This window comes from Hippocampus bargibanti, linkage group LG06 (genome assembly GCF_051943395.1).
Source record: "Hippocampus bargibanti isolate YZ-2025 linkage group LG06, ASM5194339v1, whole genome shotgun sequence".
NCBI classification, from domain to species: Eukaryota; Metazoa; Chordata; class Actinopteri; order Syngnathiformes; family Syngnathidae; genus Hippocampus; species Hippocampus bargibanti.
The window spans coordinates 4,844,223-4,871,532 of NC_142739.1; the positions used below are offsets into that span (position 1 = coordinate 4,844,223).

The following is a 27,310-nucleotide window of genomic DNA, read 5'->3' on the forward strand; positions in this document are numbered from 1 at the left end:
TGTCAAGATATGACAAGTGAAAAATTACTTCCCCTTCCCTAAATAATTGGTGTGTCCACCCTCAGCAGTAAGCGCTGATATCAGTATTTTCTATAACCGACAAGAAGTCTGACATATCTCAGTAGAGATGATTTGGCCCTTTCTTCTTTGATAAATTGCTTTGAATTAGCAACACCAGAGTCCCCCCCCCCCCAAACCACTTGCATTCCAATTTCAAATCACCTCATTAAGGTGGATGGGCGTACTACCATCTCTCTTCAGGTAGTAGGCGGGGTGTATACTGAACTAGTTCCAAGCCTACCGCACTGAAACAAACAACCATTGGTGCTCACACTCACACCTAGGGACAATTTCGAGTGTTCAATCATCAGAAGATGCTAACTGGTTGACCACAGAGCCACTCTCAAGTCCAGACTTGAGCGAGGTTACTTCAAATCTGAAATGTGTTTATTCATTTGTTGATTTTTACCAGAAGTTGAATTGTTGATGCGTTATGGACAATTTTTCTGTGGCACAATAGAAATATGGTTCGGTTTGAGGCCACAAGGTGATGTTAGAAAATGTTCTTGTAAAGAACAAAATTCCTTGTTCCATCAATGACAGCAAGTCTTCCAGGTCCGAAAAAAAGCAATTCAGCTCCAGTGCCATACTACCGTCATCATGTTTGACTGTTGCAACAATGTTCTATTTCAATTTAGTGTAATGGGAAACTCCCATAAGTTCAACTTTGCTTTTGCAGTCCATAGACATTTCTACCAAAACACTTGTGAATGATTCAGATGTTTTCTTTGCAAAAGTAAGGTTGATGTTCTCCTTGGAACATTGCCATTGATGTCCAGTCTCTTCATTATTGTTCATTCATGAACATTAACATGCGAGGGAGGCGAGAAGCTAATTGAGATGTGCTGGTTGTATTTGTGACTTCCTGGATGAGTCGCCGCTGTGTTCTTAGGGACATTTCGGTAGGCCAGTCACTCCTGAGAAGGTATCCCACCATCCCATCCTTGGATAATGGTGCTCACCGAGGTTTGTTTGAGTCCTGAAGCTTAAGGAATGGGTTTTTAGCCATTTCCACTCTGATAAATGTCCATTACTTTATTTGTCATATGTTCTTGAATTTGTTTCTTGCAGCATATTGGGATCGTTTGGCAACTTCACTTTGTGAGACAGGTTCAGTAATTGATTGAATGGCACAAGAAATAATTTGGCTTGGCTGTGGTCAGTGAGGGTGGCCCAGTAGTTTACACCAGGCCAAATAACTTAGAATGTATTTTACCCCCTTGTATAAAATTACAGTTTAAAAACGTCATTTCATGCTTACCCGGGTTATCTTTGTCTGATATTTACAATGATTTAATTATGTGGAAAAATCGAGCAGATCAGTCAAAGTTCATTCTGGTTCAAATGCCAATGTTTTTGGACCTTTTAAGCCAGCGGCAGGAAGGGCGCAGTGTGGTCAAAAGAACCCATTGTGTTGGTGCAGCGTGCTGCGTGCCATGCAGGCCCGAGCCCATGACTGACCCCTGTTGTTCCTTTGCAGCAACGGGTGAGAGAGATGCAATCAAGAACAATGGCTGCATCTCCGAGAAGCCGGCGGTGACTGACTCCACAGGCGCTGAGGGCCCCCGCTCGGCCTGGACCTCGGCCAGCACAGCTGACCCCGATGCCACCATACCGCGCCCCCACCTGGCCCGCCTCTTCTCCCGAGATGCCCCGGGCCGAGAGGACAACACCTTCAAAGACAGACCCTCTGAATCGGACGAGCTGCAGACTATCCAGGAGGACAGCAGAGCGGCTTCGGAGTGCGGGTCGGAGAGCCCCGAACAGGACCTAGACTAGGCTAGCCTTGCTTTCCTCCCGCTTCCATCTCATACTCTGCCGTAAGAGAGACGTAACCCTCACTTTTGGCAACTCCACCACTAATTACGACTCTCACAAGCATGGCATCGGCGAGCAGCTCTGCACAGGCCGCCTTCGGGTTGGGCCGCAGGAAGAAGAATCCTGGCGTTCTGGATCAGATTGGAAAATTCTTCGGAGCGGACAAAAAGAAGAAGAGCAAGGTGAGGGGCCAGAGATAGTTGAAGTGAAAACTTCTCCGCTATCTCAATTCAATCAGATGGTTCTCTTCCAGAGACAGTTGACTTTGTCTCCTGGGTCTTTAACACATCTCAAAATTATTTGGGACAAATAAAATTATCTGCATGGGCTTTGATGTTTAAGTTTCGTCGTCAGTTGTGTCTTTGGGCTATGAGTTTTCATACAACTAATTTGGGCTGGGGTGTCATGTTTGACTGTTTTACGGTCACAGCCTGATTTACAGCTGTTGACGCAGTATGTTTCGATATTCTCGTGCTTTTGTTTCAATTATACTGAAATGTGTGTGGGTTTTTTTTGACTGCATTTTAATTCATGTTGTACAGGTGATACCAGTGCGATGCCTCTCTCTCCTTTGTTTAAACATATTACGATCTGGATTTTGATCTGGGATTTCCTAAAATGATTGTGAAAGACTAAAGTTATCCTAAATATAACATTGGGTATTTTATCTTTCATCCTTGGTGACCGTTGAAGCCCAAGTGAAAAATAAAAGGAATAGCTTTGATATAACTGAGAAGCATAGGGTTGCAGTCCAATAAAAGCAAATCAGCAAACCTTGTACTTTGTGTTGAATTCAGGATGGAATGACAAACACCCGATTAGATGTAGCGTGGCTTTTTCCGAGACCGCAACAATGTGCTACCATCACCTTCAAAACATAGTTAACATTCAGAAATATTTGGACAGTGCTTTCAATAACCTGCCTTTGGATTGGATTGGATTTGCCTTTATTAGTCTTGCTGTTGTTCCTTCAATTCAGTTCCTTACCTCACCGAGCGAGGAAGGTTTACCTTTGTTCATGGTTGCGTGAAAGGTTAGAAAAAACTTTTGACAGATGTTCATAAACAGTTTTAACGTTTGCAGACAGCGATTTACAAGAAAAACACTGTGGCAATTAAAACTCTGTCAATCTAAACTTTGCCGTGTTTGCCATCTTTTGCAACTTCTAATGACCCTCGACAAAAATAAATCAATACATATTTGCCACATTTGCTGTGTGAGAAGCCACCTTGAGCGGTCACGTTTGACATGGACATGAAATGAAACAAAAAACAGCCAAACACTTCATTTACCAGCATGGGTTTTACTTGCACACTCAAGTCGTTGCATGCTGATCGAACCCTGAGTTGTTGTCAGTCCAGACAACGCGAAACAGAGGACCTATCAATAATATTTTTCCAAATACTTTTATACCTAACCGTATTTGACTCAGGATTTTGCACTCAGTTGCATCCGTCTGTGTAAGCTCTCAGTCGTACAGGAGTGGTCCATCGATGAAAAGGTTTCTTCAGCCGCCATCTGGACTTCTTTGAAGGTGTCGGACGTGGATGAGAAGCGAAACGTCCGACACCTTCAAACAAGTACAGATGACAGCTAAAGAAACCTTTTCATCTAGTCAGTTGCATAGTTATGATGCAGGTCATTGAGTAAAAGGCAAAAATGGGTGTAGTTCAATGGCTATCTGTGTTGATACATTTGTTAATGCCATCAACTCGTGTCCATTTCTAAACTTGACTCACAAATGTCTCCCTGTCTATGACACACAGAAGCTGAATCTAAAGCCACTGGTAGTTTGGTCAGAAAGAGGAGGCAGATATTGGCCTCGTGAAACTTAGCATTGCTTACATGTTCTTTTCAATCCAAATCCATTACTTTACCATGGACAAACAGTGCCACAAACTGTTCCCCATTGTTCAATTATTTCTCCCCACTAGTCCCTACAGCTAGTCAGTACATATGTTTTGGTGAGATAATAGCAACGAGATCATAAAAAAGTGTGCATCTTCACTTGCACATAGTGTGATGTCATTCTGGAATATTGACAGGACAGGAATTATGACACAATTGCTACAAATATTCTCTGTCCATTTTTGTTCATCGGACTCTTTTGTTTGTTTTTTCAATCTCATGATACGGAGCATACTATTTTGTATTACAAAAATAGTATGTAACATTACATTCCGTGTCTAATTATACAATTACAATTATTACATATATATATATATGCGTGTGTATGTCCAAAAGGAACGAATAGGGAATGAAACCAACAATTCTCAAGATACAAAAAGGAGAGGAGTAGCCGTACCTTACATTGCAGGAGTTTCTGAAAAACGACAGAGTCCTTTGGCAACACAAAATTCGTACTTATTTCAAACCGATAAACAGGCAAAAATTAGTGCATCCAAAAGATAGGCTGCCAAATGAAAAACAAAGTAATTTAGTTTATTCAATACATTGTAAGAATGAAAATTGTAAAGAGCAGTACATTGGGGAGACTCAACAAATTCTCAAAAAAAGACTTTATCAACATCGCAGGGATAATACTAGTGGACCTCAATCGGCAGTACATTTGAACCTAAAAGCTAGCAACCACTCATTTGACGACAATGAGGTTAAAATCTTAGCGAAAGAACATAGATGGTTTGAAAGGGTAGTAAAAGAAGCTATTCTCATAAAACAACTAAATCCTTCATTAAACCGGTCTGGTGGGGTGAGGTTCAATTTGGATCGTTCATACAATAGCGTGCTTAGGCAACACAGGTTAGGCAACATTAGTAATGCTGATGGGCTGATACCGGAGGGAGTGGGGCCAACAGGCCAGTCGTTAGTCTGGAATGTAGGAACAATCAGTGGGGCCACAGGGAGTGGTCCTCTGCTCCCCCCAACCTGAGAGTAGGGACCTATCATTGCAGTGTCCGGCGCCACCATGCCTGGATTAGGGATATATATATATATATATATATATATATATATATATATATATATATATATATATATATATATATATATATATATATATATATATATATATATATATAGGGCCGATACTACCAGTAAGACTTTAGTCAGCTGAAGAAGCATAAGAAGCGAAACGTCCGACACCTTCAAAAAAGTACAGATGACGGCTGAAGAAATCTTCTCATCGATATGCGTGTGTATGTGTATCTGTGTGTGTGAGAGAGAGATCTATGTAGTTTCTCTTGATTGCCTATACTGTATATAGTTAGTGTTAATATCTCAAGAAACAAAGCTGCAGTTGGCTCACCTCTATTGCCTCAAGCCAATGGGAATCAACATTTTCTGACATATTTTGTTCCCATTTGGAATTCAGCATCAAGAAACATTTTTTTTAATGTAATTTATACAGGTAGAATTACTGCACAAAGACATTATATCAGACATGGATCCTGTGTCTTGGATAGAAGAGAGAGCAGGGGACATTCTCTGCCTCTCACCAGTCGCTTACCTCAGGTTGACGTCTTTGACTTTTGAGTTTCATCTTTCCAATGGATACTTGTACTGTATTTGATTATGCTGAACTTTTAACTGGGACCTGTGAACCATTCCTTGCCTCAACCTGTTCTCAGCTGTTGTATTATTGGTTGATTAAAAATATTAAACAACATAAAACACTGTTTTTGGTTTTATTTTGCGGCCTGCTTGTCTTGAGTGTTGTTCTTATTATGTTTAAACGTTATCGTCCTAACTTATAACTTTTACCTTAGCGCTGTTACATTCATCTTGTCTTCTTATTGGTTGATTTTTTTTTTTGGGGGGCCAGAGAATTGTCTTTTTTTGGGGTGGTGGTTTGAAGGAAAAATCCATACCGGGCTGACGGTGTTGGCTGTCACATCAGCCTTTGTCGAAGCTTAAAGAAAAGTTAAACGCAATTCTTTTTACTTGTCATCACAACTGACTAGATAAAATGTGTTGCTCTACTTTTAAGTAACTTTACAATTTGCCATCACTGTACTCTACTTATTTTTCCGTGTCTGAGCATGAAATGTGTTGACAGTAACTATGCTTTACATTACTTCAGTAACTGCAGGGGTGTGAAAATACTTATAACAGCCAATTGGTTTGATTTCTACCTTTGAAAACAACATATTCCAAGTCTATTCATACATTGTGTGTATTCATACATAAAATGTTGCGATCCTTTGGTTGTCATTGAAGGCTAACTCAATTAAGTCAATGCAAAAAAACATTCTGTTCCTGGTCATGAAAAACACACCTGCTTCATCTCATTTGGGAGCTATTTTTTTTTTTTTTTTTTTTTTTTTTTTTTTTTTCAAAAATCAGACTCTGTTTCATCATTTTTCTTATTTAATCTCTAGACCAAACATTTGAAAGTTAGAGGTTGAACCAGAATTCTGAATGTAACAGTTTGAGAAACGAGCATTTATCACCCCGTTGTACAGTAACCTCAATTTAATGACACTGCTTTTGTCAAGGAACAGTTGGCTGGAACAGCTCTGATTATTATCAGGCACCAATGCAGAATTTGAAGGTTCACGTCATATGTAGTATGCATGGATGTGTACACAAACACAGCTGTTATAAAGTATATTCTATGAGTGACATAATACCAGTGGACAGAACTGAGACTCTTGTCGAGGTATTAGTAGCAATTTGGTTGAGTTGTTTCATATATTCTGTAAATATATCCTCAGCCATACATATTACTTTTAATGTACAGTCCTTGTAAATACTGTATAGTTATCACAGGGGTCGGCAACCTTTACGACTCAAAGAGCCATTTGGACCCATTCCCCACTGAAAAGAAAACACTGGGAGCCACAAAATCCGTTTGACATTTAAAATGAAGACAACACTGCATCTTTTCATCATCGTTTTTTACCTTTATATATGCATAAACAAACTAGTTGTTGCATTTATGAATCAATGAACTGTTACAGAGAAGCGAAATTACATTTCTGCACACAACAAAAATATTTTAAACTAAAAAAAGACGTTGGGTTGAAGATTACTTTCAAATATAATACTCAGTGTCTATTTGAAAAAAAAAAAGAATATTTGCAAAATGGCAAATACAATATTTATCACCTGGTTAATGTGATTTCTGCTCCTGCGCCTCAGCGCACAGCCTCTGCACATCAGGGCTGTATAACGTTACCTTCATCTTCACACAGGACTGTAAGCTTTTCGTTGTACTAAATTCATCCGTGACACTCTGACGAAGGCGGAAGTAGTCGCCGAAACATGTCAGGTATTTGAACACCGACAATACACTGTCTGTAAGTAAGGAATCTGCTTAACATTAGGACTGTAAGCTGTCGTCTGTCAGGTGTGAGCGATGTCTGTTTTTAAGGCGAACGAATCTGCCCACGTATCCTTAAACGTTCTGTTTTCTTTCTTGCGCAATTTGGCGGTTGTGACCGGATGTACGTCCACTGTCGATGGTTGTGACGTATATTATGAGCGACCAAAAAAAAATGAATACGTTTTATTTTGTATTATTTATAATCACCATAATCTTCAAATTTAGAATTACATTTTAAAAACGAACGAACTAAAATAATATACATTGAATTAAATACTCATTTATTTTCTAAAGCCGCAGGGAGCCGCAGCAGTGGGGTGAAAGAGCAACATGCGGCTCCGGAGCCGCGGGTTGCCGATGTCTGAGTTATCAGAACTGAGCAAGCGGAAGAATGATTGTCAGTCTCTTCGAAATGTGTCATTGTTGCGCTTAAAACACAAAGAATGGAATCCAGCGAAAGCCAGCAATGAATTTGGTGAATTCGTATTCATGGGCTCACGGTGCTGAATTCGGTATCATGTTTTATGAAGTGATTGATCATGTGACCTCATAGTGGCCTCCAACCTCAGGGGGAACCACTTCCGATCATTAGCTTGCCCTTTCTTTAACACAACAATGCAACTGGACCTTTATGCTGAATGCGAAATAGTTAATGGCATTTTTTTGGCAGAATGCATTTTGTGAGCCCATTTTCTCCCAAAAAAAAACAACAACGTGTCAATTTTACTTTGTCAAACAACGTAGAACATGAACGCAATAATTTGGCCAACCTTCTGGCAACGTGGCTGTCAAAGCTATGAATTGGATGACTGCAGTGGTGGGGGACACCCTGAATTGTTTGCCAGCCAATCGCAGGGCACAAAGAGACAAACAACCGTGCGCTCTCACGCTCACACTTACGGACAATTTTGAGTGTTCAATCAGCCTGCCGTGCATGTTTTGGGAATGTGGGAGGAAACCAGAGGACCGGGGAAATTCCTGGGAGAACATGCAAACTACACACAGGGAGGCCGGGGCGGGACTCGAACTGACGACCTCTGCACTGTGAAGCTGCCGTGCTATAAATCGAAAAGCATTCAAAATGGCCGACGCGTGGTTTATACGACAGAATAGTATACACTGTTGTTTTTAAAGAACGTTTTCTATTGAATACTATGATGTACCAAACTGCTTACAGTTCAATTATAAATCTTATAACTTTTAGTGTCATTTTTATCATTTTATATTTCGTATTATCCATTTTTATTACTGTCATTCTGCTGACTCAAATATGCACGGTTGCCCACGCATACGCACTGTTGAGAAGCCAGAAGAGGTCGCCCAACACACACGCTCGGACTTCGTTCTTGTCGCGCAGAGCCCGAGGGCCGACGGCCGACCCGCCTTGGCTTTCGCCCTGGCCAGCGTCCGCGGACCCTCAGCCCGAGCGCTGACGCCCACCCGCCTCGGCGTCAGTGGACACTCCCTCCCGCCAGTACCATTGTGACAGGTGCGGTATGCAACACCATCACGCGCTTGGCTGGCCAAAATTGTCGTACGCGTTTGTGAAGAAACAGTTATTTTATATCCTCATTTTGTGCAATGCTGTAATATTGTCTGTTAAGATAAATGAGGCATGCTGATTGTTGAGCACATCTGTCAACGCAGCCACAACGCTATATATATATATATATGTATATGTGTGTGTGTGTGTCGGGACCTGCAGTCTTGTGCGACTGTTCTGTCAACCACCACCTAATGTTTGGCACCTCTAGTATCTCTACTAATGCCTTTCGGTGCTTTACTCATGTATTGATCCATGTGTCCACTTATCTTAGCCGCAATGATGCCTGACATGAGCTTCCATGTTGTGGAGTGACAGGTTATTGGCCGGTAGTTGGAAGGAACTGCACCCTTTTAGAAATCCTTCATGATCAGGATTGTTCGCCCTTTGGTTAGCCATCCTGGGTGAGTCCCAACCATCAGAAACTGGTTCATCTGTGCTGCTAGGCGCTCGTGGAGAGCTGTGAGTTTCTTTAGCCAGTAGGTGTGGACCATATCCGGGCTTGGTGCCGTCCAGTTTTTAATACCTGAGACTCTTCCTTGTATATCTGCCGCTGTGATGGTAACTGGGTTCTGTTCAGGGAGTTTATCCATTATTTTACGCATGAAATTGCACATTAAAATGCTGATCAACACATAAAAAGCAATGTATATCTCAGGAAATGTTAAGCAAAATGGCAAAGACACAAATAACATGTACATAAGTGTAACCTAGGCTAATTGTACGTTCGTAAAGAAAAGAATTATGAATAGGATTTTTTACCTTTGTGGTGGTCAGCAGAAGGCGCAGGTGGACGGAGGAAGGACATTTATTGTTTGGAAGGAGAGTCCCCTTCCATAAAAACTTCGGGGAGCTCTTCTGTCTGAGGGGTGCTCACACGTTCAAATCTTTTTGCTACGGATGACTCGGCTACAGGATGTTTTTTTCTCTTAAAATATTTATCCAATGATACTTGCTCTCACTCCCATAGCCACATCACTAGATTTCACAGCCTCCTTAATCTTTAATATCGTACTGAACGTAGATTTCGCCATGCTGTATTCCCTACCAGGGGTGCTCAATACGTCGATCGTGATCGACCAATCGATCTCCATGGTACTATCGGTAGATCGCAAGACAAGGTGATGTGACATTGTCAGGAACTGACGCTTAACAAATCAAGTGGAGTTCTTTTGAAAAAAACTCGACGTCAGCCAATCAGCCATCCCTTCATTTGATTGATACACCTGAGAACCAATCAAATGACATCTCATTGAGAGACTCACTGCGAGCTTAAACAACGCCCCTTCGTTGCAAAGTGAACAAGGATGTCGTTAGTTACATCCTAATTTTCCGTTCAGTTTTTCCCCTTAAACGTAAGATAGAGTATAAAAAAGTGGAAGAGCTGGACCAAGTAAGAAGAAAAAACATCACTTTCATACGGAATGAGAGGATTACTTTTTTTTCACAATGACATTTTCAAGTGCGGTTGTCTCGTCTGCCAGTTATCAGAGTGAACTCGGGTAATGGCAAACAATTGACATAATTATGTTGTGCAACATATGCGGATATAAATCAACATAAATTGCAATAATCTTCACTATATTTCTCAATAAATATAATGAGTCGATCATTTTGACTTGGTCATTTGAAAAGTAGCTCCCTTGCTGAAATACGTGTGAGCACCCCTGCCCTAGCCAGATCAGACACTCGCACACCTCCTTCATATTTTGCTATTATTTCTTTCTTAAATACAATAGTTGTACGCACTACTTTTCTTTTTTTACTTGCAGCAGCACTTACTTTCTTTGGAGGCACGATTAGGGGCTAAAACTCAGCACGTCCGCAAGCGACAACAGTTGGTCACGAAGTGAGCGATACGCCCGTACGCCGCTCAGCATCCCACCCTCGCGTACACACTCACGTGTCTTACCGGCGTTCGAAATCCGATTGTTGTTCGAACTACGAAGCAAGAATTTCTCGAATATTTTGTTCGGGCTCCGATTTGTTCGAACTGTGAGTCGTTCAAAAACCGAGGTTCCACGGTACTATATTTTGTTCAGAAAGTGTGTCTTCTCTAGTATTCCCTTGGCATATGAATACAGACCATCTTCAAAATGAGGGAAAAAAAACAAATACAGTACTTTTTTTTCAGAAAGCAACATGAGCAGTCCGACATGCTCCATCAACACCGAAGACGCCACATTTTCTTTTTTTTTGTACTGAGCACATGGCCACATGTGCACAGGTTGTTCTCTATCCCTCATTTTATTTCCTCAAGTTCCCATCATACACAACCCCCACAACGCTACATGTGAGAACAAAATAAGGTTTAAATAAGAGGCGCTAATAGAGGTCACTGGCAATACTTCAACAAGAAGGTGGATGCACCATGCAAACAAATACATGATGAGAACGCACATCAAAAGCCCTTTACAAACCATTATAATCTCCAAATGTGTGGTCTGATCACCCGTGTCTTTGTTCCACCCGCCACATCTAATCACAAGCATTAGTGTTCCATTAATGAGGTCAAAGAAAAGGATAGTTCACAAACAAACAGCCTGCGTGAAAAAAATGAGTTATTGTTCTCTCGCGTGGCCTTTATAATGATGATGCTCTACCAATTGATCATTTCTTCCTTGCATTCCTTGATGAGATTCATTAGTTATGTTGCCATAATTAACTAACTTCCTGAGACCAAATGTTGTTTGAGGTAATAACAGTCATGACCATCATGATTTAGATGTTTTTTTAGCTCACACATCAACTGAAAGGCTAAGTCACTTGATGCAAGGCATGGACAATGGTTATGTCAAAGCATCAAAATCAATATTGATAGTGAATACAATGCTAATACTACCACCTTAAGAGAGTCTCCACACGCTACTTGTAAAATTACCAAGCCCAAGCTAAAAACTCACCTGGTTAACTTATTTACTCGAAATATATTTTGGACTCTTTATGTACATGTGCACTTTGCTGAACTGCATGAATTCACATGTGCGCGTGCACGTACGCATGTGTGCGTGTGTGAATATGTGTGTATGACCAATAAAAGCACGTGTCAACCAGCAAAATCATTCATCGATCAAATCATCCCCCATCATGGACACACAGGCATACAGTCCATGAAACGACAGATGGATATAGAGAGCAACAGGCAAAATTTTCCGTCGGCAGACATCTCTTTCTCTCACTCTGTGTGTGTGCGTGCGTGTTTGTGTAGGTGTGTGTGTGTGTGTGTGTGTGTGTGTGTGTGTGTGTGTGTGTGTGTGTGTTTTTGCTGTTAATCTCTCAATGATCAAAAAACTAGATACTTGTAAATATGGTTTGATGCAATATATCAATATGCCCTTCTTGATACTTTCACTATGTACAGTTTTTATGAAACGGTTTTGCACATTTATATTTGCACCGTATACGGTTGACATTTTTATTTTGTTATGCTTAGAATATCTTGTTTTCTATTCTTTCCCCCCCATGCCATCACCTTTCAAATTGCTTCTGTGGACTGCAAATTTCCCTATTGTGGGACGAATAAAGGTTTTCTGATTCTGAATCTGTGTAGCTACACATTGATTTTTTTGTGATGAAGGATCACATTGACAAACAAGCCTATGTTTTATATGATAAACCCAGAAGTAAAGGTATACCACAACGATTTCCAAGATGTTGCAGTCTCATTGATGATTGACGTGATAAGTGAAATGTGACATCAATTTGATAACATTTTGCTAGATAATTCATCATCGTGGTCCTTTGTGGGTTAATTGTGATATTTCTCTCTTCAATCAGATTTCAGCTTTTATGTGTTGCCATGCACATGTTTTGTCCAATGCTTTCAAGACCCCAAGTGCACACATAAACCACACATGTGCTTGCACATAAACACACACACACACACACACACACACACACACACACACACACACGCACACACACACGCTCACACGTGCATGCACATAAACACACACACGCATACACACACACACACACACACACACACACACACACACACACGCACACGCACACGCACACGCACACACACACGCTCACATGTGCATGCACATAAACACACACACACACACACACTCACACAAAACCCTGAAGTTGCTCATTCTTCTTATTGCCAATCGGATTCGCCCTCCAGAGTAAGCTATGTTTGTGGCGGGCGCAGATTGTTTTTTGTTGGAGCATGACATGGGTGCTTTGTAGGGTGTCTTGTTGGACCTACTGAACCCTCTGCACCCTGCCCACCACCTTTTCCAGTTACAGTAAAGTCTCGTTATATCGATATCCAAGGGAGTCCGAAAAAATATCGATATAACCGGGACTATCGATATATCCAACCCTGTTTGCATGTAATTTTCTCCGTGCGTGCATAGAAATAGTATCGATATAACCGGGACTATCGATATATCCGATATCGATATAACGAGACTTTACTGTACTTCCCTCAGGCAGGCGCCACCGATCCATGTGCACGAAATTAAAATTAAACAGCTTCTTTCCTCGAGACATGAACAATTTCAACCAGGGGTCGGGAACCTATTCGTCGCAAGCCATATATGGCTCTTTTGATGATTGCATCTGGCTCGCCGATAAAACTAAATACCTATTCTCGCTTTTTCGCTGCTCATTTGCTGTTTGGGCTGCAGTTGGCGGAAAAGCGCAATTTTGATTGCATGATGACTGATTGCATCATGTTGAAACACCCCCTTTTAAATAAGCCCCATGCATGAGTAAAAAAAAAAAAGATGAGTATCGTACACTTCAGGTTTGAATGGACCGAAGGATTCGCCTTTGTGGAGAGAAAAGGTTTTGATTCGAATTTGCAATGAAACAATACCATCAATGAAACGGTAGAATGTCAGTGTCACTTTGACAAGCCCCATGCTAACGTTAGCATCAATCTACTTCTGCAAGAGACAGCAAATAGCAAGTGTGGAAGCTAATGAGTAGTGTGCAGGCTAGCTCGCAGCAGCTTTGCGTATGGACAAGATCATTCTGATCGTTTGGCTGGATTTTTACCAATCATGAGGAACGGAAAACCACTCATGTTAACGTCTCTGTAAGCTCTCAGTCGTACAGGAGTGGTCCATCGATGATAAGGGTTTCTTCAGCCGTCATCTGTACCTCTTTGAAGGTGTCGTACGTTTCGCTTCTTATCCAAGAAATTTCATTAGCAAACTAAAGTCTTACTGGTAGTTGAGGCCCTATATATATATATATATATATATATATATATATATATATATATATATATATATATATATATATATATATATATCCCGACTGTCCAGACATGGCGGTGCCGGACTCTGCTATGATAGGTCCCTGCTCTCAGGTTGGGTGGAGCAGAGGACTACTCCCTGCAGCTGCTCCACTGATAGTTCCTATCGTTCTAACTAACGACTGGCCTGATTGCCCCACTTCGACCGGTATCACCTCATCAGTATTACTCAACCTATGTTGCCTAAGCAGGCTATTGTATGAACGATCCAAATTGAACCTCACCCCACCAAACCGGTTTAATGAAGGATTTAGTTGTTTTATGAAAATCGCTTCTTTTACTGCCCTTTCAAACCATCTGTGTTCTTTCGCTACTGCTCTTTACAATTTTCATTCTTACAAGGTATTGAATAAACTACATTACTTTGTTTTTCATTTGGCAGCCTTTTGGATGCACTAATTTTTTCTTAAAGTGTTTATCGGTTCGAAATAATTAGGAGTTTTGTGTTGCCAAAAAACTCTTTGTAGTCTTTCAGAAACATTGGCAAACATGGCACCGGCAGGGGGGGGGGGTCCACCGACGCCGAGGCGGGTGGGCATCGGCGCTCGGGTCGAGGGTCCCATGACGCCAGCCAGGGCGACAGCCAAGGCAGGTCGGCCGTCGGCGCTCGGGCGCGTGGGATCGGCGTGACGAGAACGCCGCGTCGGGCCCACGCCGCCACGACCTCTTTGAGAATTTTTTCCTTCAGCGTTTGCCTATGTCCGAGTGTGTGTACTGGGCGACCTCTTCTGGCTTCTCTGTTCGCAGGGAGAGCGATTTTTCAACAGCGCACGTGTTGGAAACTGTGCGTATTTGGGTCAGCAGAACGAATGAAATAGGTCATAAAATGATAAAAATGACATTAAAAGTTATGATTTTTTATTGAACTGCAAGCAGTTATATGATAGCATATATAATAGATAGATAGAATAGTATTCAATAGAATATATATATATATATATATATATATAGTATATATAATAGTATATAATATCGATGAAAAGGTTTCTTCAGCCGTCATCTGTACTTCTTTGAAGGTGTCGGACGTTTCGCTTCTTCTAACTAACTAGTCAGCAGGAACTATCAGTGGATCAGCTGCAGGGAGTAGTCCTCTGCTCGCCCCAACCTGAGAGCAGGGACCTATCATAGCAGAGTCCGGCACCGCCATGTCTGGACAGTAGGGATATATATATAGGGCCTAAACTACCAGTAATACTTTAGTTTGCTGACAAAGTTTCTTGGACAAGAAGTGAAACGTCCGACACCTTCAAAGAAGTACAGATGACGGCTGAAGAAACCTTTTCATCGACGGACCACTCCTGTACGACTGAGAGCTTACACAGACGTAATAGTATTCAATAGAAAACGTTCTTTAAAAACAACAGATTGACATTGTATACCATTCTGTAGTATAAACCTCGCATCAGCCATATTGAATGGATTTCGACTTACGACTGATTGACTTACGACCCTCATAAGTCAAATTGGTCTTGAGTCGAAATCCATTCAAAATGTTGAATAGAGACTGTGCTAAGTGACTTACAAACAATCTGATTCGGACGCCACAGGGGGCGGCGAGCGTGGATCTGGGTCGCCGGTGTTCTACTGATTGCCCTCTCGCCTGCCTTAGTCCGCTCTCCACGCCGACGTGCGGCCAGATCCAGCGGCCGTCTGCGGCGCCGACGCGCCCAACCCACCACCTCGCCGCGAAGCAGAACGAACTGTCTCAAAGAGGCGCCGGCCGTGGGCCTGACACGGCGTTCTCCTCGCGGCGATCCCGCGCGACTGAGCGCCAACGGCTCACCCGACTCGGCTTTCGGCCTGGCCAGCGTCGGTGGACCCTTCCCCCGTTCACATCGCAAGGGTCGCGCGCGCCCGAGCGCCGACGCATACGTGCCTCGGCGTCGGTGGACACTAACCCCGCCAGTGCCATCACGCAGTCGATAACTGTGCGAGAGCAATATGCTGTCTGGCTGGCCAAAATTGTCATATGTCATTGCGGTTGTTAAGAAACTGTTATTTTGTGCAATGATGTGCGATGTTCACTGTGCAATCGCATACTATACTGATGTTTGTCTTGGACATTTTCAAAACATTGTCAGAAGCCTGCGAAAGAAAACGTCCTTGGATTAGTTCTTTACAAAATGTGAGCGCGCGCACACACACACACACACACACACACACACACACACACACACACACACACACACACACACACACACACACACACACACACACACTCACACACACACACACACACACACACGCACGAGCATCAAACAGCTGCCGATAATTCTGAACATATTCGAGAACAAAGATGTGAAGACACTTGATCCCAATAAAATCTTGAATAAATTTGAACATTCTGCTGTCAGTCTATACTTCTAATATAAACCCAGATGGTCTCAGAGATCTGTTGCCTTGCCTCAATAGGTGGAACCCAAAGTTCAAAGTAAACAGTGAAGTAACATTTTAGCTGGTATGCTGCAAGCAAATAGAATAAGATGCCAAAAAGGTGAGGTCATGATGTAATCTACTTTTGAATCTATGTTTAAAATGCTGTCCCTTTTATATTTTTGTTTCTTCTTAGGGGTCCTTCCGCGGTGCCCTCTCTCCCACCACCCAGAAAGCTTCTTCTACATCCCCCCGTAAGAGGGGGCCGGAGAACGCGGTTATTCACTTCTTCCGCACCATTGTGAGTGAAGTGCTGCTCTGAACAACTTTGCGGAGCCAAATAATCTCTTCACAACTACTTTGTATGCAATTTAGCAAACATTGTTCAAACTCTTCCTTTTCTGCCATTAAATCTCTCTCTCTCTTAGGTTTCTCCCGCACCCCCAAAGTCAAGGGTGAGTGTTCATAACATCACATATGGCACACAGGGGTGAATGCACTGGCACCAAATGTGTGTGATGTAAAAATGAGAATTAGCATGTCATTTGAATTGCAAACTTGAAAGTTCAACATGTGCACATTAAGTTGAAAAAATACCAAAAATGACCTTTGATGGCAATAATTAAATCTTAAAATATCGTCGAGACAGTGAAACAGATGGCATCGTTGGGGGGAAAGTGTTTCCTGTCTTTTATCTGTCATAGTGTGAACGTTTTAATGTTAGCCTTGTCTTTGCTATCCTTTTCTTCTACCACTTCTCACGTTGTACTTTCTCATCCACCCCGCATGAGCCTGTTACATCCCTCCCCTCAGAGAGACTGGCAATTCTAACAGTTCCTTCTCCCTTTTACTTCCTTTCCTGTCCCTGTTTCTTGTTTCTGGATATGTCCAGTGGAGAGGACTAGCAGCGAAGATAGGCCTGGTAGGTGCTTTGACAATGCCAAAAATCATAATGGTGTCATGGCTCATTGCCAGGCAAGGTCTCTATCAAAGTCTTTACTCCTGATGTTTTCCTTGAGTCTACATCGACTACTTCAGCCAATCTGCCTCATTGACTTTCTGTCTGTTATTCTTACTAATATTACTGTAATGATCTTCACCATCTGCACGCATTTAACGGCATACATGTAATTGCATGCAAGTTTGTTTGTGTGTGTGATAAATGTCCATCGTAAATAGCTGTGAAAGAGGCTAATCATTACGATGGATGTGGTCATATATGTTAGTTAAACCTACTTGAAACTGCAATTTTCTCACGTGTTGATCATGAGACATTTTACTATTGATCTGACATGCCAATCGAATAAAATGTCAGCTGGCTTAATACTGATAATCCATCAAAGGAAATGACATCAACCCCCTTCCTCTACCCCAACTCTCATCACAGCTGTGTGGAATGACGAGGGACCATTTGACATCGAAGCCATTTGACAAGTTAAACATAGGGGTCTTTTTTTTATTTATTTCACAGTATACGCACAGAGTAGATATACTGTATGTGTCCTTGATAATTGTGAATTTTCTGCCATCTAATGGAAGAGAGAATTTAATAATTCTGATTTCACGATACTTTATAGGTACAGACAGACCGTTGAGGTTGCACGTTAAGCTGAGACAAGTTATCACGGAGTAAAGAGTGAAGCCTACTCATTTATTTCATGTTTGAATGACTTTGTAACACTAAATAATAAATCACAGTGTCCCTTGACAGTCGCAAAGTTATGGCAAGGGAATGTGACTTGATTCTCAGCATTGTGGTGAACCCTAAGAATGTTGCATATTCAAATTATGAGATCAAGCCTCTTTTAGGTGGCGTGTTTTTTGCAAAAAGCTCTGCAGTGAAATGTTTTCCAAATGAATCACGTTAACCTTAATATGGTGTCAGGAAATGAAAACAAAAAAAGGCCGTTAAGACAACAGAGAACAGACTACCTTGAGCTGATTAGTATCGTTTTTCTTTCTTGATATGCCTTGCTCTGTGTCTGCTCGCGGTCAGTGTGTCCGTTGTCACAAGAAGACATAGTAATTCCACTAAAATCAAATCAAAATCCCATGTGTTGGATCTTTTCTTTTTTTCTGGTGAAATTGTATAGGGACAGTTTTGAGTCAGGCCGGTTTACTGTAGAATCTTGGTAGTCAATAGATGTGAATGAGAATTGATTCATGTGTAGATGCATGTCCCAGTGGTGTGCATTTTGGACATAGTCTACCTCTTAATATTACTTGTAAAAAAAAAATCATAATCAAAAAAGGATAATTGTGCATGGTGATAAATTACAAAAAGACGAAAATATTTTGCATATCCTCTGGAAAATTCCATTTAGAATAGAGTAGTGCTTCTCAAACAGTGGGGCCATTTTTAAAAATATATTTTGCTCCTGAGTTAATGATGACGATCAATTTTGACTGCAATGTCATCTATTGATGTTATGTAATTTAATTTTTCAGTATTCAGTATTTTCAGTTGTTTGTCATGGTTAATCAAAACATGTATATAGTTTAATTAGGGACTTCATTCTATTTTAGAACTTCAGATGCACTATTCTGTTATAGTTAATAAAGCTATTTTTTGTTGTAAGCTGGCCCATATTACTTTTTTTAACTTTTCTTCTATGGTAATAAGGAAATAGTGTTTTGCAAGGGGTGTACTTCGAAAAAATGTATAAACAAATGATACTATTTATATTCGCTTTCTTCCAGGGGGCATGACAACAAATAATTGAGAAACACTGGTAAATTGCAACACGTTGAAGCTGAATTGGACAGAAATGACTGAACAGAAAAAAGGCTAAAAGATTCACAGCCGAGAAACATGCTACAACATGAGGATAATGGACATAATCGATTACAATTTCGTACCTTGACATTGTCAAGGTACTAAAGTGCTTCTGATCAGTGTTTGGTCCAGAATAAAAGCCTCAACAACACACCACGACGTGTCATTGGTGTCACTTACCTGTCAGCCAATATCAGCTGAATCCTTCAATATTGTAATGGTGTAGAGCGGTCTTTATAAAATGGATGGATGTCCACAAATGTTTCATTGTTTAACACCTCACAATCTCTACCCACGTCATCTGTTAACGTTCTTCACACCATTTTTCTGATAGCTCATATGTCTTATTGACTCACCTTCTCAAGTGGTCTGAATTTATTTTTTTATGGACGCTCACAAAACGACTTCATTCTGATCTACGCAACTGAATTTTTTGCTCCACAGGGTGACCAGAAGTCGCAGTCTGCTAAAACCAAGAGGTCCAGTGGAGGAGATGGCAAAGGCACGCTGACAAGGATCTTCCAAATGGTAATGAAATATGAATGAAATACATTTTTTAATTGTTTCGAAATTCTTACATGTCCTCACAAGTTAAAATGGCGAAATTTGGATTTCTATCCTTTTGTTTCTATCTCAGTGATGATAACAACAGAAATGTGAGTAAATGACTTGTTTGGGTTCGAGGTTGAAAAGTTCAGAAAACATCCTCATCTCATCAAGCCTATGGCAGCTTTTTAGTCCCACAAATGCAACAGCATACAAAATGTATGAGTCGAGCTTTGTGCAAGTGCATCTCTAATGCCCCTGACGCCACTCACTCACTTCTCATGACAGGGCTGACAACTGTGGGCACTTATTTTACACGATTACGCTTTATAATCAAGGTCATTTCTCTATTTTGGCTTGCACTCTTGTGCAAATTAATTGCACCACCCTGTGATCTTGACAGTTCTTCTTCAACAAGATGGATACAACACCATGGAAACACGCTGCAATTATAACGCTAAAGGAACACACCAACAAATCTAATCAAGAAATCGGCAACATTTTTGGTCAATAATAAAGATTTGTCTGCGTGAGAAAGAATGCACAACAAAAAAGCCCTAATTTGTGCTATAATTAAGACCTGGTACAGGCCCTTCCATCATCAACAACTGTCAAAATCTGGCCGATTCCGTGCCAAAACGCATTGCTGAAGTGATAAAGAACAAGGGAGGACATACTTCTTACTAAAATGTATATTTTAATAATTTAAGTTGTCAAAAATGTAAACAATCAATTTTATGCCAAAATAACAGGGTGGTGCAATTAATTTGCACAAGGGTGTATGTGTAACCATTCGCAGATTACCCCATGGCAACGAGCACAAAAGTATTTAACACTATATGTACACAATTTCATGCAAGTTGTTGTTTGATAAAACCACTTTTCACACAATTCTCTTTGGGAATCAGGAGTGGGTTGAATGTTAATTAGTCAGCCACTCTTGTTCTACTTTAAGCACACGGACAAGAGTGAAATGTAATTACCCTTTAGTTTATGGAAATTATTGATGATCTTTCCAAACCATCCATATACTTTTCTTGGGGCAGGGGGGAGCACTCAGTGGGAAAGGTATAAGAGAGTCTAAACTAAAGCAATATAAACAGAGTATCCAAGCTGAAGCATTAACAACAAAATCCGAGTTGAAAAGCTGTAACCTCACTTGCTATCCATGTTTAAGGTGCTATAAAAGGTTTTCCTTGGACATCACACATTTGCTTTCCACACTAACAAGCTCGCTGCCCCTGTCATTGCAGAGTGGAAAACATAAAAAAACAAGTACGCCAAGTTTATTAGAAGAACATTGACGTTCGTGACTAGCAGTTCCTTCTCCCTTTTACTATTCTTCATATTTTACCAGTGTTAAAATACAAACAAAATACTTTTCAAAAAAAAGAGTTCAAATTCTGAGGCCGGAGTCTTAATAACAAGCTCGTGTTTCGACTTCTTTCTACACACACAATTCCAATAAAGTTGGAACGTTGTGTAAAACAATATAAAAAGAACATTATTTTCCAATTGTGTTCAAGTTATATTTAAATGCATAGACAACAAAGACGGGGTAGTTCATGTTCAGAGATTTTTTCTTTAGCAAATAATTATTAACTTTGAATTTCATTGCTTTAACGGGTTGAAAAGCAGCAGAGGCAGAGTCGTGTTTACCACTGTGCAACATCATATTTTTACTAAACAACATTTATAAACATTTGGGAAGAAAGGAATTCTGCTGTTCAACACGCCGGGGTCTCCATTGTCATATTTTAAGCTTCATATTATGCCATACGTTTTCATTGGGGGACAGGTCTGGACTGCAGGCAGGCCAGTTTCTTTTCCTACAAAGCCACATTTTTGTAACAGAATGTGTTTTGGCATTTCCTTACTGAAGTAAGAAGGGGCATCCATGGAAAAAGCAGTGCTAGGATGGCAGGATATGGTTCTCCAAAACTTATCTGTACTTCATTTGTACATCTTTCATGGTGCCTTCACAGATGTCAAAGTTGTCAATAACGTTGGCAATAACAGAACACCATGCCATCACAGATGCTGGCTTTTGAACTTGAACTTCTGAACTGTGTCCAAAGCCGTCGGTTTGGTCTGTATCCTCTCTGTCCCGGAGGATACATTCCACATTGTTTTTGTAAATTGTGGACTGGTCAGACCACAGAACACTGACCCAATTTGCATCAGTCTCTCTTATATGAGTGTAGGTCCAGAGAAGTCACTGGCATTTTCAATATATATATATCAATATTTTTTTGATTTAAAGCAGATTATTTACTTACAGACAGTGTATTATAGGTGTTCAAATACCTGACATGTTTCTGCGTATACTTCCGCCTTCGTCAGAGTGTCATTTTCTATGTTGTTAAAAAATAGCTTTTGCTTTACATCGTCAAGTTTTAAATTGAACTGTGTTGAATGACATTGGTTTTCGGTAGGGTTGCTTGTGCTTGACTGAGCAATTCTGAGAAGCTCCTTTTATACCCAATCATCACATCCAACTGTTCCCAGGCCGGCTTGTTCACTTGAGGGCTGTTCCAATCAGGTGGTTAATGAGCATTCCTCAACTTTGTCAGTATTTTTGCCACCTGTCCCAACTTTTTTGCGACGTGTTGCAGCCATAATATTCAAAGTTAATGAGCATTAGGTGATAACAATAAAGCATATCAGAACATTCAATATAGTCCTTGTAGTGTATTCAATTTAATACAGGTTTGACCTTCATTCACAAACGATACTGTTGTCTTGACATCCCTTTTCAGCATATGCGGCTCAAACAATGGATGAATAGAAGGATGAATTAATGTTTATCACAAAAGCTCAATTTGATTGGAATTGGGTTAGTAGGCTTCCCCGCCCCTCGCTTGGTTTTACTTACTATTTAAATGTTCCTTGTGATCTCATCACCAATGTCCATCTTAAAAAATATATCATTCCATCCATTAGCCTCTTCACGTCATACTTAATGTATTTACTCATGTTACAGTTTTCCCTCAAATGCTCAAACACATTTCCCAAAAGTTTCTCAAACTCAAGCTGTCACACCATAAGAGTAGCTGAAGTTGTGAGAAGGTTCTTTCTTTCCGTACCACCATTGCAAATGTTTACAAACTTTACAGTTAGTTTGTGCAGCATCATGTCTCTGAGCTGCATCAAACCACATCACTTTATCCACATTGCAGGTTATATTCTCTCTTGCAAGGCACTGTGAGAACAACACCCTGGAATATTGACTACATCCTATGAAGGACTCCACTGGGATGTCAACGCAGGGCCAGTTCCATTACCCTTCAGAGGTTCTATGAAATGTATGGTTTTCTGACATAAATCTTTCATCTCCACGATGAGAAAAAAATGCTCTATTGGGTTTCAGCCAAAGGGAGTAGCCTGGTAGACAGACGTTGATAGGCTGGTTGCTGTTGCTGGTGACCTACTCTCTGATTTGATTTGTTCTGTGGAAGCGAACATTGTTCCAAAAGATCATATACTGTATGCCTGCATGTACTTGTAATGTTGGCCAAATTGTGTCACGCACAAAAAGGAACTCTGTGGACCTGTTTCATCTGCATCTTTTGACGTCAACCAAGTGTGTCTGTTGAGCATAACCTGACATCAATGGGCTCAAAGTTGGCATTATCGGCAGAGACTTTGTCTCTGATCTTCCTGAGCCTGCTGATGGTGCAAGGTTGTCTTGCTCTTGATCCTGGGCCTTCTCTCTCTGATCCTCTTCCTCCACTGATGTGAACTTCTTTTCCTTGTTAGCCTGTTTCTTTCCTCCCATGGCCTGCTCCTTTCCCTTCTGTAAGTCAAATTTCTCTTCCCCTGACTCTGCCTTCAACCACTGTGTAGGAATCTTCAACAAACTGTGCTCTCTAAACTTTCTTGTCGGCATGTGGAGACAGCATTAGCAAAAGGTGTCTTCAGTTTTGAGTCGTTGCATGTAATGAATGATGCCAGTATGTTCATAAAGTTCAAATATTGCCGACTGTGGTAATCAGTTGGCACCACATGAGCTGTCATTTGTGATTATGAGCGGAATTCTCTTGCAGCATGTGTTTTAGCAAGGAAAATGTGTTTAGATTAATGAGAACAGATGATTGTTTTGTGAATTGTGTCTTCAGGTTAAGTCATTCACTGCCAGACGAGCAAAAATGTGTCCACTCCAGTGCCATGATTTTTGTCATTGTCACTCAAATTGCAGGACCCACAGAATATTGAGTTTTAGGACTACATAAACATTCAATGCAACATAAGGAAGTTTAGACTCTCTTCTTTCATCAGAAAAAACAAGTTAATTCTAAAATTATATGGGTCTGAAGTTATATGAGCTTGAAATGCTGTCCAAAATACAATGCGATACATACATATTGGTTTATATAGGGCTTTAACAACAGCTGAAACTGGAACAAAGTACTAACACGGAAAAAAAGAGAAATGCTGGCCCCTTGTAGAAAGGAAAAAAAAACATTGCCAGAGGTGCTTTATCGGCAACCAAATAATGAAAAAATAAAGCCCGAAAAACATTTGGGAATGGCGCTCTAGGGTCATATTTTCAATTTCCCAATAAATGTGAATTGCGGTGAATGAGTTGAATGTGTTTCTGCAAATGGTGGCTAGATTTACCATGTTTAGACAATTGGTCATTCGGTTGTGAGGATTGGCCTTTGTGTTTTTAGCATTGAAGAACAAAAACTGTCATACGGAAGAACATGCCTGCTGCATACGAAATGTTTGTTCCAAAATATCAAAACGAAGCAGCCTTGATAGCCAAATGTGAGAGGGTCAAGCTTGTGGATGAGGTCATACCTCTGCCAAATTTCCATTGAAACTGGAAGATAGGTTCATGCAACAATGTTGATTCATGTGGTGGTGTTGACATTAAAAGTGTAATCTTGGGAGCTGTTAATTTGCGACTCTCATGTTTAAAAAAATGAAGCAAAAAAAAAAGATGTACCCGGTACAAAACCCACTTCCATAATATGGCCATTTTTATGTTCGCAAGTCTCTTACTGGTTAAATCCATAAATAATGACAGTGCATTCACGGTACAGTATTTATATATCGAAAATTTGGATCACTCTTGTCCTCACTTGACAGCAATAGCCTGCAACCAGTTTTTTTTTCCCTTTTAGTTACAAGGTACGTCTCAAAAAGTACCAGGAGTGGTGCCACAAGATATATTCCAAACCCAAATGAAAGTTGTTCTCTTTGAGGCATTCCCCAGGTATGTTTGTCGCATGTTCCCTACCGTGAGCTGCCTGACCCCTTGAACCTGGGAATTTGTGCAGCTTTGCTCAGTCAGGAACTGTCAGATGTTCAGAACATTGCGAACAGTCGCATTGTCATATTGCAACTGCCACAATCTCAACTTTTACCCCTTGTCACACACTGAGTGAAGCAAACAGTGTGTGATCTCTTTGTGGACGTGCAATTTTGTTTGGGGGGGTCGGGGGGAATTGAACGGGAAAGCTGTTAGGTTTATAGGTTGGGTTTGAAAAGATGTCAACCTATTACACCCACACACACACTCTTCACTCATGTCTTGTCTGTCGCACAGGGAAGCCGCAGCTCTTCTCCAGCCAGGCGCTGATTTTCCAACAACCCATTTGAAGCCAAGAACAGGAATGCAAGCAAGGAGAAGAAGAAAATACAAATTTGTGCCCTTGAAAATGTACCTTTTGACTCCGATAACATAATTATGTCTAAATCCTGGTTGTCAGCCCGATTGTCTCTTTACCCTCTGTGGCTGGAAGGAGCCCCCTAAGCCGCCCTAGTGCATCCCAAATGACCCGCTGACACTTGGCATGACTGTATAAAGTGCTTGATTTTTGTTCCTGTTTGATTTCACAATACAGACAAAAAAAAATGTTGAGAAGAGTCAGATCCGGATTACGAGAGGGAATGTCCCTTTTGATGAGTTCTTAACTTGCCTATTGTAGCTGCTGCTTGTGAGACAGGCAAGCTCCTTCTCTCTTTTCCCATCATGGCTGTGTCTGCCTTTACACTCACCCTGTGCACATAAAAGGAAATTACTTTGTATTTTTGTGACACAATTAACTACACTTCAATTACAGTGTTTGTAATGTTTTACACCAATAGGTGTGATGTCTTCAATGTGATCTACATGTTTGTCATTTGGCTGATTGTGGTTATAGATTGACATCTATAATAACGAGAATTGAAACAACACGTAAATTTGTCACTTCTAATAAGTACCATACGTTGTAACGGCACATTGCAATTTCACCTCGGTGTACGTCGCTCGTCTTTGAAGGTGCAGTTACTGCCTTGCACGTTTCTTTTTAGTCTTCTTGTCTTCAGCTTCTGTTCTTGCCTGCTCACACCAACTCTGTGGATTACTGAAAACAAGCAAAGGTGCTCCCGGTTGCATGAGTTAAAACATCCGTGGTGCTTCTGTTCCTATGTCAGAAATCAAATAATACGTCACGGAAAAGCAAACTGGCCTTTATTACAGATGGAATTAAGTCTTCGTGTGCGTGCAATCATAAAATGTGGCACTGATCTACAATGTATGTCTGTAAATCTACTTCCCATGCAACAGCCCCTGAATGAAAGTTATAAAACACTGTCATTTTTAACAATTGAATAGTCACTTATATGAAAATAAAAATATGAAACCCCCATACCTTGCATAGAGTGTGACGCTTTATATCAAGGGTGTCATCCTCATTCTTTGCCATAGTTACGTTTTCCTATCGGGGGCCGTTATAAATTTGGGGAAGCCATTAGGATGTTGAATCCCCTCCACATATTACATACAAAAAGCACAACAAATGAATAACCAGTTTTCAAATATGAAGACAAACTTGAATGTTATTGTGGTTTACATACGACAATTTGAAATTTTGGTTAAGACTTGAGCAGGCATCATGGCACTTGACATGTTTGATTTGATGTGGCGGGCCAGATTTGGCCCTTAGGCCTTGACTTTGACACATGCTTTATATGAACATTAATGAAAGTGATACGTATGTATCTGCAATTGGGAAAATAAACATTTGGTGGTTTCCTACTCTGTTAAAAAGAACTACTCTCGATAGTCCCAAACGTATTCTTATGTTATGGTGAGTGAAGCATAGAAACACATCGTGTAGAATGGAGGATCACTGAATAGAAGGGGAAAAACTCATGTAAATCCATTTCTATTCTACGTTCACTGAAGCAGCTGACCCGCTGAATACAAAAGCATTCAGCAAGCACTCACTATTTGCGTCATTTGCCAAAATCACTGCATTTGAAAAGTGTTGGGAGAGGAGCGATAGATCCCATGGCAACCGGCAGTGGAGCGCTCACATTAGAACACATTATTTTGTGTCATAGCTTATTGTTTTTCATTCACGTTCAACCAATTATTAAAGAATGAATGTTTAATCTGTGACGACTAATTTGACCCAATACTTACACATTTGAATCACAATAAAACTGTTGTAGTTCCGACATATTTCATCCGATTTAGATATAATTTAAAGGACAAGGTCTACCCTGAATGTTCATTTTATTTTGATTCCACTGTTAAGAAAAATATACAATATAATACATCCCAACTTATATAGAGTTTTCGCAACAGTTGCAGCTGGGACAAAGCGCTTCTCATAATAGTCAACATAAAGCAAAATA

General features: G+C 40.7%; 2 protein-coding genes across 5 annotated transcripts in view; both read left to right on the forward strand.

Moving 5' to 3' along the window:
* Window positions 1-1,839, forward strand: part of LOC148896228 (myelin basic protein-like) — a 41,683-nt gene extending 39,844 nt beyond the window's left edge. Inside the window, exon 4 of the mRNA XM_088998912.1 lies at window positions 1,541-1,839. Within this exon, the coding sequence (XP_088855038.1) occupies window positions 1,541-1,839 (299 nt within the window). The remainder of the gene's footprint in view (window positions 1-1,540) is intronic.
* An 87-nt stretch (window positions 1,840-1,926) lies between these two features.
* On the forward strand, window positions 1,927-26,318 carry LOC148896229 (myelin basic protein-like). 4 transcript variants are annotated; one of them, XM_088998915.1, is made up of 7 exons: window positions 1,927-2,060; window positions 16,550-16,654; window positions 16,782-16,808; window positions 17,246-17,275; window positions 19,574-19,657; window positions 19,767-19,785; window positions 25,230-26,318. In XM_088998915.1, the coding sequence occupies exons 1-6, from the start codon at window positions 1,941-1,943 to the stop codon at window positions 19,767-19,769; spliced, it is 369 nt and encodes a 122-aa protein (XP_088855041.1). In that variant the 5' UTR covers window positions 1,927-1,940; the 3' UTR covers window positions 19,770-19,785; window positions 25,230-26,318. The 4 variants fall into 4 exon arrangements, with proteins under 4 accessions (XP_088855041.1, XP_088855039.1, XP_088855042.1 ...); XM_088998913.1 differs by lacking the exon at window positions 19,767-19,785; XM_088998916.1 differs by lacking the exon at window positions 17,246-17,275.
* The last annotated feature ends 992 nt before the right edge of the window (window positions 26,319-27,310 follow it).

Coding starts and splice junctions, on each gene's coding strand:
- LOC148896229 (XM_088998913.1), top strand. CDS start 1,941: ATGGCATCGGCGAGCAGCTCTGCACAGGCCGCCTTCGGGTTGGGCCGC. Junction 17,276..19,573: donor TAGCAGCGAAGATAGGCCTG/GTAGGTGCTTTG, acceptor TTTGCTCCACAG/GGTGACCAGAAGTCGCAGTC. Junction 19,658..25,229: donor TGACAAGGATCTTCCAAATG/GTAATGAAATAT, acceptor TCTGTCGCACAG/GGAAGCCGCAGCTCTTCTCC.